This window comes from Pomacea canaliculata, linkage group LG4 (genome assembly GCF_003073045.1).
Source record: "Pomacea canaliculata isolate SZHN2017 linkage group LG4, ASM307304v1, whole genome shotgun sequence".
NCBI lineage: Eukaryota > Metazoa > Mollusca > Gastropoda > Architaenioglossa > Ampullariidae > Pomacea > Pomacea canaliculata.
The window spans coordinates 8,933,161-8,946,566 of NC_037593.1; the positions used below are offsets into that span (position 1 = coordinate 8,933,161).

The 13,406-nt window shown below is 36.4% G+C and overlaps 1 protein-coding gene across 1 annotated transcript in view; it reads left to right on the forward strand.

Annotated features, from left to right (window-relative positions):
* The window catches only part of LOC112561881 (transcription elongation factor SPT6-like), a 22,915-nt gene continuing 9,509 nt past the window's right edge, over window positions 1-13,406 (forward strand). The window contains exons 1-25 of the mRNA XM_025234706.1: window positions 1-155; window positions 726-899; window positions 1,122-1,336; window positions 1,640-1,847; window positions 2,180-2,261; window positions 2,848-2,938; window positions 3,132-3,224; window positions 3,356-3,442; window positions 3,887-3,988; window positions 4,771-4,884; window positions 5,030-5,119; window positions 6,170-6,309; window positions 6,813-7,045; window positions 7,486-7,615; window positions 7,817-7,967; window positions 8,500-8,595; window positions 8,862-8,960; window positions 9,163-9,306; window positions 9,769-9,902; window positions 10,640-10,757; window positions 10,903-11,115; window positions 11,510-11,647; window positions 11,891-12,058; window positions 12,443-12,570; window positions 12,793-13,000. Coding sequence (XP_025090491.1) covers window positions 728-899; window positions 1,122-1,336; window positions 1,640-1,847; window positions 2,180-2,261; window positions 2,848-2,938; window positions 3,132-3,224; window positions 3,356-3,442; window positions 3,887-3,988; window positions 4,771-4,884; window positions 5,030-5,119; window positions 6,170-6,309; window positions 6,813-7,045; window positions 7,486-7,615; window positions 7,817-7,967; window positions 8,500-8,595; window positions 8,862-8,960; window positions 9,163-9,306; window positions 9,769-9,902; window positions 10,640-10,757; window positions 10,903-11,115; window positions 11,510-11,647; window positions 11,891-12,058; window positions 12,443-12,570; window positions 12,793-13,000 — 3,354 coding nt within the window. The 5' untranslated portion in view covers window positions 1-155; window positions 726-727. The remainder of the gene's footprint in view (window positions 156-725; window positions 900-1,121; window positions 1,337-1,639; window positions 1,848-2,179; window positions 2,262-2,847; window positions 2,939-3,131; window positions 3,225-3,355; window positions 3,443-3,886; window positions 3,989-4,770; window positions 4,885-5,029; window positions 5,120-6,169; window positions 6,310-6,812; window positions 7,046-7,485; window positions 7,616-7,816; window positions 7,968-8,499; window positions 8,596-8,861; window positions 8,961-9,162; window positions 9,307-9,768; window positions 9,903-10,639; window positions 10,758-10,902; window positions 11,116-11,509; window positions 11,648-11,890; window positions 12,059-12,442; window positions 12,571-12,792; window positions 13,001-13,406) is intronic.

Consider the following 13,406-nt stretch of genomic DNA (forward strand, 5'->3'; position numbering starts at 1 on the left):
ACAGCAATCAGCAATCCACCTATACACGACCTTGGTCCAATCCAATAATTGAAAAATATTATCTGCGGAGCTACTCTCCAGACGGGGCCATTTTCTTTTCTTTTAACGATAGAAAGTGGATCACTACGTTGTTATCTCGACTCGATAATTCTTTGGTAAGTTCTATGAGTTATATTGTTAGAACAAACTGTGGGGTAGTGGTCATGTTGTGAAACTGGAAAGATTGATCTATTGTGTTTATTTTGTCGGTTGTCATAAAGTACGGCTTATACATTCACTGGTGCTTTTCGTTTCTAGTTTGTAATATTTGCCAGAATTAGTTGTCTATTTCCATGCAAGCGGAGTATCAAATGCTGCTATTCGCATGTGAAGTCTCACACTGTGAATCATGCAACATAGCTTTGAGGGTTTAGAGGGAAAATGGCATTCGCCATTGGTTGGTAGTATGAAGTTTATTATATTGTATCAGTGATTTTAGTTAGTGTTCTGTCAGCTTGACTAGCAGTTTTGTGTGCGTGTACAATTAAGATGTGTGCCCACTGTGCTTATGCTGAGATGTAAGCTTAAATGTAAATGAAGTCATTAGCGAATTTATGGAAAGTTTCATATGTTCACTTCTTTCCTTATATTAAAACAAGGTATGGTTTAATTTTTTAATATTCTTAAAAAATGCATAAGAAAATAATATAGTCGGACTGACAACGATTTTCTTTGTTTTGAATCAGAAATGGACTTCTTTGAGAATGAAGCTGAGGAGTCGGACCTTACCTCAGGGGGAGATTTATCAGCCTCAGATGAAGAAGCAGAAATAAAACCAAAAAGAAGGAAAAAAGAGAAAAAGAAGAAAGTCCGTGCTAGGATTGAAGATGATGATGATGAAGAGGAGGAGGAGGAAGAAGGTACACTTTTTCGCTCATGCATGCTTTCGGTGTTTACACTAAAAAGAAAATAAAAAAAATGTGTTTTAGCTTTACTTTTCTTTTTTAAAATTGACACACCCATGCCATTTTCTGTCATACTAACAACTGAATTAAAGGCTTAATTTTTGCAGATCCCATTCTCTGTTGTCACATCTTTTGTGTAAGCACTAAATATTTAAGGCCATGTTTTCATGGCTGCAGATCCAGATGGAATTGCAGAAGAGATGAAAGATTTCATCAGTGAGAATGTTGAAGAAGAGGAGGAGGATGACGACGATGATGATGGGGATGACAGTGAAGAAGGCGAGGAACGGGGTAAACGCAAACATGATGATGATGATGACATTGATGATAGACTTGAAGATGAAGACTTTGATCTCATTGAAGAAAACTTGGGTATAAAAGTCAACAGAAAGGTGAGGGACATTCATTTACAGAATAATGATCCTTTGTAGTTGAAATTGTTTTTTTATGTTTAGAAATTTTGAGAGATTATGGACAACAGCCTCATGTAAATTTTCCAAGGGATTCATACTTCTGGATTTATTTCCTTTAAAAAAAAACTAGCATGTGGTTTGGGGGGGGGGGGATGGATTGATATTTCCTTAAGTATCTTTCAAGCTATACACAAGTCTTGGGGCTTTTTGTTTTGTTTTTGTGGTGATTAATGTAGTTGTCAACAGCACAATAGTTAACAGTTTTGTCTTTGCTTGTTTCAGCACCAGCACAAACGAATTCGTGTCATGTCAGATGAAGGTAGTGATAATGAAGAGCCTCCTCAAGGCATAGATGGCAAGCAGGCCATCCGTGAAACTCTATTTGATGACGACGATGAAGTAGGCGAAGATATCACCACCTCACCAGCACGTGACAAAGACATAGAGAGTAGGAATGAGTTTGGTGATCTTGATGAAGAAGAAGAATCAGGTAACTTTTCTTTTCTTGTCTGAGAATATTTTACTGCAATTTTCCTGGAATGATGTTTAAAAAACTTTCAAGACAACCTAAATATTTAAGGAGATTGAAAGAAAAGGGATTTGAAATAAAGCCCTAGTTGTGGCCATTCTTTTATCTGTTTATGTTTCACTGTCTAGACCAAAATTGGGTTGTTTTTTTGTTCCCAGAAATTTCTTTTTTTTTAATTCCTGGTGCCAGATACATTGTTTATATTGTTTGAAAAATACTTCTGTGGTCAAACTTAGGCCTTTAGATTTAGTTCAGTTTTTGTCCATGTTTTGAGGCCAAGGGATTTATTTCAGATATTGATGACTTCATTGTGGACGATCAGGGAAGGCCTATTAGCAAAGGGAAGAAAAAAAAGCATATTATCCATAGTGATGCGTGAGTATTTTCTTTTTATTTTTTGTTGTAAATAGGCCTTAAAATAGAGGGGTTAGCAATTTGGTTATTAAAATTGCAGCTTTTAGTTTCTAACTACTAAAGAATATTAGAGGCCACAGGTTTCAGTCTGGTTACTGTTACCTGTAGTGTTCATTGTGCTCATTTTTGCATTCCTTGTAATCACCTTAAGTAAAAGAAATTTAAGAAAACATTTGGTCTACACATCTGTACTGTGGAGGACAAGCTTCAAAAATTAGATGGGTTTATAGACTGTTTAGCTTCTGCAATAAAAGTTTCTCTATGTTGCACCTGGCTGCTTGACAGATACAAAGTTAATAATTGTATGTATGAGTTACTGTCTGTGTTGAGTTCATAGGATTTTTTAAACATAAGTTTTGTCATTTCTGTCCACTAAATGATCTATATACCCGCTGAAAATGTAGTATACTTTTATCTCCTTGTTTACATCCATTAAAATTACTTTTATATGACTTTAGGTTTAAGAGAGAAGACTATAAAGTGAAAGGCTATTAGCAGCATAAACCATCACCATATTTGTCTCATACTTTTGTTTCTAAATTTACAGTGCCTTGCAGGAAGCACAGGACATTTTTGGTGTAGATTTCAATTTTGATGAATTTGACCAGGATGGAGAGGAGGACCTTTATGATGAAGAGGTTGGTAGAAATGATGAGGTCTTTAGACAGAGTATACTATAATGTCATTTTATCCTGCTTCATTGTGTAAATTGTGGTAGATATCTTGTCCCATTTTAATTTGTAACTGGTGCTGTCTTGACATGTTTTAGTATGTAGTTGGTGTTGCGCCCTTTTCTATGTAAAGAATAGGAAAAATGTTAATTTATTTTAGTATGAAGAAGAGGAAGAAGGGGAAGAAGATGGCGAGCAGCAAGTGCGAACCAAGCGACAGAAGAAGCGTGCCACAAAGAAAAGCATCTTTGATGTGAGTAATATTGGTTTTTTTTTTCTAGTTGATGGAAGAATGGAGGAAATTTTTAAGAAAAAAGCGATTTGTTTATATAAAAGCAGCAGTTAGATTAGGTCTTTATTTTAGCAGAAACTTTTATTTTACAGGTGTTTGAACCCAGCGAACTTGAGAGAGGTCACTTCACAGATTTAGATAATGAAATAAGGATCACAGATGTCCCCGAACGTTTTCAGGTAAGATTTTTGTAAAATGTTGCTGTAAATGACAATAAGTCATAATGTGAAGCTGCAACAGAATGTTTCTATAATTACGAATGAATCCTCCTACCTTGGATTTTATATGTAAAATGGTCATTAAAGGTAGTTTACTGCAAAAATGTACCAAATAATAATAATAATGAGGATTTATAAAGTGCCTTTCCAAAGATTTGTTCATAGCGGTTTACGTACATCATACATAGACTAAATCAACAACTGTGCACACGTATTTGCATGTAACAGACACACTCACTTCTACAACATACATTAACTCATACACAAAGTAAATTACAGACAAACATTATGCACGCTCATTGTCAGCTTTTAGGATATCTTTATTAGAGTTTTTAGTTCTTCTGGCCCTTTTTCACTTTCTCATTTCATCTTAATGTATAGAATCTACTTTTTTTTCATTCATAGCTTCGCCAAATCCCAGTGAAACCCACTGAAGAAGGGGAACTGGAAGAAGAGTCTGAGTGGATCTATAAGCAGGCATTTTCAACACCGACAGTGTCAAACCAGGTGAGTTGTGCTTTTAGTGGATTTTTTTTTTTTTTTTTTTTTAAATATATACACACACACACATATATACTTTCTCTTAAATATTACTCAGATTTGAAGCTTCACATCACAGAACAGAGGAAAGGTAAACATTCTTGTGTTACTTTCACAAACAGTTTAATGAGAGGTTCTTGCTTTTGTTTTATTTGCAAACATGAATAAATGCATTAACTCTTTTGCCATGCTACGGCGAGTTCACACGATTGCTAGCTCTTCCCGACATAGTGGCAAATGCCTGCAAATAAAATTTCGACTGGTATTTTTAAATAATTATGTCTATTAACCTACAATAAAGATGACTATCTGCGATACATGTAAAATCTTAAAATTCACAATATGTAAATGGTTTTAAAATTCACTTTGAAATGGTGTTCCACAGATAGTTGTCTGTATTGTAGGTTAATAGATGTAAAATTTAAAAAAATATCCGACGTTTATTTCACTCACGGGCATCCTTCACCACAGTCAGAAAAACAATAACATGCATTTGCAGTGTGCCCCCTGAAAGTTAAGGGCATGCTGGGATATATTCTTTGTTTCTGACAGTCAGATTGAAGAGAAAGTGGACACAGACATTAAAACTGAACCCCAAGAGACCTTGCAGAAGATATCTTGCTGCTAGCTGCAAACCCAATTAAAACATGATAAATTGTAAATGTGTCAGGTAGTGTTCATTTCATAATACATTTTTTAACATAAAGTATGCATCAGTGTATCAAGTATTGAGTTTTTTGGTTCAACAGTCCTACTTGGACCAAGAGCAAAGTGCCCAGTATAACTACAGCACTCGCAGGAGCCCCACTATGGTCAGCAAAATAAAGGAGGCTCTCAACTTCATGCGCAATCAACGTCTTGAGGTACATACAACTATATTTTTGTTTTTCTTGAGTATTTTTGTTAGTGGATTGATTTGTTAAATTTCTATCAGTGGCTTACTCAGACGAAGGGAGGTATGTAGTTAAGGATTTTACAAACTTAAAAACAATGTGGCATTTCTTTAAGGTGCCATTCATCGCCTTCTACCGCAAAGAGTATGTGGAGCGGGAACTAAACATAAAGGATCTGTGGAAAGTCTGGCAGTGGGACGAAAAGGTAGGTACCAGAGTTTTCTCATTGTTATTTTTTTTTTATTTGTATATCATATTTTATTTGTAACAACTGCTATCTGATAAGTAGTCACATTAAATATTCAAATAAAGTAAATAGTGAAGAGGTGATCATTTGCATAGTGTATTCAAAAAGTTTAGCAGAAAGACAGTCAACTACAGAAATTGAAAGATTGGCCCCAGACACCCCACTCATATAGCAGCAGCAGTCAGTTCAATCAGTTGCATTGTGATGATGCCCTTTCTTGTTCTGTTGAATATTCAAATTTACCAGAATTTTTCCTGCAGTTGATCAGCTTTGTTCAGCCTCCCTAGCCGTCATGTAATACGGCTGCAGCTGCTCTCTATCATGACATAATAAATAAATGAGGACAAGGCATCTTTTAAGATCTGGTAACCAAAGTTGGAATCGTGTATCTTGTTTGCAAATGCAATTTGATCTTTGGAAAAGACTGGCAGCTCCATCATGTTATAGGATGCTCGTGACCTAAAAGTGTTCAAGAAGTTACACTTTTTGCCCAGATCTAACACATTAGCAGCAAAAGCTGCATCAAGTGTTGGTGACTTAGAACCATAGTCATGAAATGTCAGCATGATCTGTTTGAATGGTTCTGGAGGTCTCTCGAATTCTTGTATGATTAAAAAAAAAATTTTTTTTTTGGACCAACCTCTGTGTCCAATCTAAAAACTGGGCAGTCCTCCTACCCTTTTCAGAACCCCAGAAAAATTGTTTTGGATTTTAAGATTAAAAATAGCTCACTTTTCATATTTCTATTGTATCATAAGATTTCTTACACGAAAATATTTCCAATCTAAGTTTGTATTCCCAGCACCAGATTGTTTAAGACCTAACTGGTTTTTGTTTTGAGATATTATGAGATTATGTCAGGTGAATGTTTACATCCTAATGGAAAATTATACATTGAATGTTGTCACATTGTTTCTACAAAGCGTCAAAATTTTATGTTATGTCAGCATCTGGTTTTGACCATTGTAAATGTATTCATCTATCTCATTAAGTTTATATTTTATACAGTGGACCCAGCTGACCACTCGTCGTAAAAACCTGACACGCCTTTTTGAAAAAATGCAAAATTTTTTGAGTGAGCGCTACTTAGACGCTGAAAAAAATGTGGACAAGAGCTTCCGACCTATCACAGAACAAGACTTGGATAGGTATTTCTTTTTTTTATTATTATTCTGTTTATGAAGCAGTAAATTATAATGGCAAGGTATAAGCTGTGGCACATTACATAAGGAAGTTACATAAGGAATTTTATCTGTGGCACATTTTATTATTTCAAAAATATAAAGTAAAATACTATAGTTAAGACCTTAAATGTTTGATTTATTCCATTTGTAATTGCATCTCATGTAGACAGTATTGTACTGTTGGGGGAGATTACCATGTATAGTATCAGTGTTAGTCATATAAGAGTTATGCATTAATTATTACCACACTCTTCATAGGAGGGATCATTTTTGCCATCAGACTGTATGGCTACCCATGAGCTTGTCATCTCAGCTGAGAACTAGAAATACTAGGAGGCTCCTGTGGATGCTTAAATGGATTTGTCATGATCTCATAAATTCACAAAATATGAAAAAACAGTTTAGAGATTTGGTGTTACTAAAATCAGTCTGTTTTAAATCTTGTGATCTTATCTGCTTGTTACCAGAGTACGTTCAGTGCAGACAATGGAAGAACTGCGAGATGTTTACCAGCATTTCATCTTGTATTATGGCCATGAAATTCCTGCCATGCGCAATGCAGAAAAGCAGCAGAGAGCACGATACCAATCAGAACGTGAGGGCGATGAAGCTGAGCAACCAGATCAGGATCAGCATGACAGCCTTGTTAAACAAGCTACACGGCGTAGTGCCTACTCTATCTGTCTTAGTGCTAAACTAGGTCAGTGCCATCACTAATAAGGGCTTTTTTGCTTGAAGATGGGTGGTCAAATAATGTGTTCCATCATTTATTAGCTTTAAATGTGTGATAAAAGAATCACGATGGAGTGAAATTACTGTCAGTGCATTCAGTGTGGACCACCAAAAGGTCTGGAGGTGTTTTCCTTCATTAGTTTTCTTGTCAAGGTGGGAAAATGGTAACCCGTCAATATGTTGCTGAAAATCTGTTGGATTATTGCTGAATGGCTAGTCATTCATTAAATGCTTTACATAATTTTAATAGTGTCAGTTTTTTTTGTTTTGTTTTTTTTGTGAACTTGCCGCAAACCGAAATAAATGATAGATGTTTAAATTTTATTAAAACATTTTTTTTTTTGGAACATAGTATTGTGCATTGCTTTCTCATATACTTTGACTTAAGGTACATTTTATTTTTCACAGATGAAATGGCACGTCAGTTTGGGCTGAAACCATCTGAAGTTGGAGAAAACTTGAGAGACAACTACCAGAGACATGATGTACAGCAATGTCCTGTTGAACCTCTGGAGCTGGCAAAAGACTATGTGTGCAGGTACAGTTTTGGGTACTACTCTTGGTGTTAAATGGAAAGGTACATTATGAAGGTATTATCCGTTGCACCAGCGTTACTAATAGACTCATTCAGATGTTTAGGTTCAAGCCTGCTTTATTATGTGTTACAATAAACACAAGTTTCCAATGATACAGTTCTTCACTGTGCAACTTACAGTGAAGTGTGTTTTTGATCCTACAGCCAGTTTGCAACTGTTGAAGACATACTTATAGGAGCCAGACACATGGTAGCCATGCAAATCGCTCACGACCCATTGGTTCGCCAGGCTGTGAGACAGACTTTTTTTGAACGAGCAAAGCTTTGTGTTCGACCCACCAAAAAGGGCCTGAAGGTGACTAGTTTTACATCTGACCATGTCTTGTGTGTCTTTTATTGCACATAACAATCACATAAAGAGTGGGGAAAACCTGAGAAGATACCTTTTAAATTGCAGGAAAGCACAGAAAATATTTGTATATTGTTACATTTGTTACTCAGATAATGCTTTTATACCTTGTTACAGGTCATTTATTGCCAGTTTGCTTTTGTTTTGTTTTTTAATCTGTGTGTTGAGGAAGATATGGGTTTTCAGAATACTGACATTTTCATCTAGTTTATTCTTTTTCTCCTTTCAGCTTGTTTATTTATCCAACAAATTATGAATTCTTGGTGTTGTATGATGTTCAGAAATCTATATCAACATTTGTCATCACAACAAATGATTCCCATCGATTTAGTTTATATGAAATGGTTGTGTGAGTATTGATTAGTCATATTTTACTCTTGTTTTAAATGTCAGTATTGCAAATGGTATCTGGTGTTTTCATGTTTTTTCCCTAGAAGTGAACTTTGACTAACTGTTGCATACACTCTTTTGTTATCAGCTTATCGACGAAGCCCATTCATGCTACCCAATGAAATATTTGCGGAACATGCCAGTCAAGGATCTGAAAGATGAGCAGTTCCTGAAGATCGTGCAAGTCAGTATGAACAGAAAAGCTTGTTTATATTCGCACAAGTGGAACAAGCCATATCTTCGAGACAGTATTATTATAGAATTTTTATGTAGCGATAAGCTAAGAGTGAAATTTTCTTCTGGAAAGATCATGTCCCAATTTTAAAATTTAGAAGGTTAACATACCCTTTACTACATTATGATGTATGAGTTAAGTTATGATGAAAGGGCAGATTTATGTAGTTTACTAAACTAATATTGTGTACTTAAAACATATCTTATGTTGCTCAGGCAGAGACTGATGGCCTCATTGTTGCATCTATTACCATGGACGAAGAGGATTCCAATACTACATCTTACTTTGAGGAAGTTCGCCAGTTGTACTACAGGGTAATTGTTTTAATTATTTTCTTTTTATATTATTTTCTGTAGGCAACAGTTTTGAAGTTTTTGTTTCAAAATGCCCAAATTTTGTTTAAAATGATGAAAGGATGAAGCTTACGATCTTACGCAAGCTTATGTTTTGTATGAAGCTTTATGTCCATGGGTTTAGTTATCAATGACTGGGTTGTGCATATGTGCATGGTTGCAGGATGAGTTCAGTCATCTAGTGCAGCAGTGGAATATTCAGCGCAGTGAGGCCCTCAAGCAGGCACTGTACAAGATTCTATACCCACAGATGGCTAAGGAGTTAAGAAGCAAGCTCATTGCTGAAGCTAAAGAAGGCATTGTAAAGGTTCGTGTAATCTGTGTGTGGTGGAGGTTGTGGAAATGTTTTTGTGTGGGTTTCTCTGCATCTATCAACCTATGTCACATCATACATCATTTTAGTTTTGACTCATCTTGACAACTCAGGGCTTCTGCTAAGGCTAAATTCTTTGGGGTCGCAGGGAACCCTTCAGATTTTTAAGGGGTCCCTGTTCTTTGCCCAAATTTGAAGGGGACCCCACTGACGAAAAATTGAAGGGGTCCTCCGAACTTTTAATGCGTACTGTACACAATTTTTTGCGTAAGCAGAAGCCCTGCAACTACTTATCAGCTGCACACAAGTGCACTTAAGTGATGCTAATTGTATTGTAGACCGCAAAAGATATTACCGGAACTTTATTTTGAATTTGGACAGTATATGATCTATATTTCAAGTCATTTTTAATCAGGTTGAGAATGCTACTGAGGGCAGGGTTTTAATGTGCAACAGGCATGCAGTCGGCGGCTGTACAACTGGCTGAAAGTGGCTCCATATCAAGCTGAGCAGCAGCTTGATGAAGAATATGATGATGATGACAACAACAATGGTGTTCGTGTTCTTGGCATTGCATTCTCGCCTGACAAGTAAGTTAAATGTACTGCAGACACTTTTTTTAACAGTAACAGAATACATCATGACCTCCATCAGGTGGCACTCTGACTATGCTTTATGCGCTCTCTATCCTTGTAATCTTTCTGCCTATACTGCTGTGCATCTGGTCTGGCCCCCTCTTGGCCACATAGCAGGTATATTTCTTGATCAGCGAGGATGGTTTGGCAAAGCCCACTTTATTCTCCTATAAGTTGAGGCATCGTGTAAAGTTAAAGAAAAAATTAAATTTTTATTGTCAATTGTCTGTCTTTGCTACTTAGCAGATGACCCTACCCAAATGACTTCCCAGCCTTCTCTGCGTCTGCATGGGGGAGTTGATGCGATGACTACTGAGCTCTTGTTTGCAGAGAATTTTATAGGGGTCTAGGGCAGATGCACCTGGTTCAGTGAGGCCTTAAAAAAAAAAAACAGTTCCCATGGAAAATTTCATATTTTTCTGTAGGCTGCATTATTTTTTCAAACCTGTCATTTTGTAGTGTCCAAATTTGGTGTTTTTCTGCCCAAAAAAGGTCCAACTTTTTTTTCTTTTTTTTTTTTGGTTTAAACACCCCTGAGAAAATGTTTGAATAAAGATTTTGTGCAAAAGCAGTGTATTTTTGATTTTTGTTTTGTTTTGTTTTTGTTTTGGCCAGTAAGTAAGACAATATCTTCCTTGAGAAAGCTTAGGGCTATCTGTATTTATAAAAGTATGGGACTTTATTTTCATCAGAGACACATCTGCTTTTGGAGCCATGATTGATGGAGATGGTGTGGTGTCAGACTTTGTCCGTCTTCCATACTTCTGCTACCGACTAAAATCTTTTCGTCAGATGGAACGTGATTGTAAGGTAATATTTAGAAACTATGTGTCTCTTTCTTAATACTCCCAATAATATCATTTGCTTCTCTGTTTGAACACACCATACCTGTTTATGAAAACGTATAAGTGGAAATTGAATAAAAAGGACTGCATTTTTCACATTGCTTACACAGGAAAAAGACATGCAGAAACTGAAGGAGTTCATCCTGAACAAAAAGCCTCATGTGATAGCAGTGAGTGCAGAGTCACGTGAGGCCATGATGATCTGTGATGATGTGAAACTAATTCTTAATGAGCTGGAGCAGGAGGAACACTTGCCTCCCATCAGCGTGGAGCTGGTAGACAATGAGGTGGCTATGATCTTTGAAAACAGCAACAAGGCTCAGGTACAGATGCTTGAATGAAAAGATTTATGCTTTTGAAGGTTGAAATGACATCCAGACGTGGCTGTTAGGCATTTTTTCTGCTTGACATGATAGCTTTAGTTAGAGAGTTGGAACGTGTGAAATGATAGCACTTCTAATTATTATAACCATTAATATGAAACTAAAACATTTTCCGATTTATTTGTGAGCTTTTTGGCTTTTAAAATCGCTCAGTATTGTATGTAATGTATTAACTATATGCATAATGAAAAGGTGTTAAGAGTCTAGACACGCTGCCATATAGCTTTCAGCGAGAGTTTCTTATTCTTGGGGATGTTCTGCTTTTATAGATTTTTGAAAGAGGCACTTATGACTCTGTGGATGAGTAAGATCGAAGTTTTGTTTTATCATTTAGGCTGAATTTCGAGAGTATCCTCCTACATTACGTCACGCAGTCTCCATTGCCAGACGTCTTCAGGATCCTCTGATTGAGTTTTCCCAGCTATGTAACCCTGATGAAGACATCCTTTGTCTGAAGTATCACCCTATGCAGGTTTGAGAAAAGTCATATCTCATACTGTATGTCATATTCAGAGAGCTTTGTTCCCATCTTTATCTGGATCTGGTTCAAAGGGTTATTGAATTATAATATATGATCGTAATGTAGCATGAAGAGTAAAGTTCTTTCAGTGTAATGGCACTTTCTCCAAAAAATTCTGCATCACTGAAGTCTCACTTTGGGTAGCTGTAAACATTATTTGAAGTTGAATATTTTTCAAATTGTCTGGTATTTCAGGATCAGGTTTCTAAAGAGGATCTGTTGAATGCATTGTACCTGGAGTTTGTGAACCGTGTCAACGAGGTTGGTGTGGATATCAATCGGTGCATCAACTTCCCACACACAGCTCCACTATTACAATTTGTATGTGGCCTGGGGCCAAGGAAAGCTCAATACCTCTTAAAGGTTAGTTGTTAGGCTACTCAATTTGGTTATTACATTTCGAATCAGGGTTCTTGATCACAACAAAGACCTATTTGTCACTTGCTTTTTGGATAAGGACAGTGTTGTCTGTCTTGGCATGTTCTGTTCAAGATAAAGAAGTTTTGTAACTTGGATAAATGATGTTAAGGAGATTTGCTTTTCATTAAAAGGTTGTGTGATTTGACAGTACGTTCTGTGAGGTTCTCTATGCATACCACATAATGAGATTCTGATAGCTGTCCAGAGCTGAACATTAAGTTGGGTTGAGACAGTTGTTCTGTCTCTTTAGTGATTTGGCAAATCATAGTCTCTTGAGGTTTTTTTTTAAAAACCTTTTTTATTAAAAAAAAATTTTTTTTTTGATAGATCTTGAAGCAGAACAGTGGGCGGCTTGAGAACCGAACCCAGTTGGTTCAGCTTTGTCACATGGGGCCTAAAGTGTTCATTAACTGTGCCGGCTTCATCAAGCTTGACACCAACAGCCTGGGAGACAGGTAAGCAGAGTATGCTTCAGTGGTTAAGGTCCCCTCACCAGCCATGAACTTAATGATTTTTTTTTCTTTTATTAAATCCTTCAGAACATTGACATCTAATTAATTGACACCCCCCCCCCTCAAAAAAAAAAAAAAAGCCCCCCTTTTTTCTTAAAAAAAAAGAAAGATTTTTTTTATTTGTCTGGTAGTTGATAATTTATTCATTATTCTTATTGGGAACAGCACAGACACATATGTTGACGTGCTGGATGGGTCTCGTGTACACCCTGAAGCATATGAATGGGCTCGAAAAATGGCAGTGGATGCTCTTGAATATGATGACACAGCTGAAGATGCCAACCCAGCTGGTGCCTTGGAAGAGATTCTGGAGTCTCCTGAAAGATTGAAAGATTTGGATCTTGATGCCTTTGCAGAGGAGCTTGAGAGACAGGCAAGTAGAGGAGAATGTTTACAATCACAGACAACAACAAATTTTTCTTGTCACTATTTGCTATTTGTGTTTATGAGCATATTGTTTTAATGTGTGTCACTGGTGTAAATGTAGGTGCTGACATTCTGTCCAAGTAATTATTATTATTTCTTACTAAAGTTATGAGCACTTCAATGCTAATTTGACAAAATCTAGATGGTAGCTTCAAAATGGCTGGGTCTGAATGACTTGCCATTGGGTTTTTTGTTTCTTTTTTCACATTCCAGTGCTTAAAAACATGCAGGTGATAACTGTCTTTGAGGCCAAGTTTCAAGGGAAGTTCAGTGGCATCAATAAATCAGTCTGCAAACAAATGCTGTTCCAAATCCATATGCGTCTTATTGTTATGGTACATTTAAGTTATTGG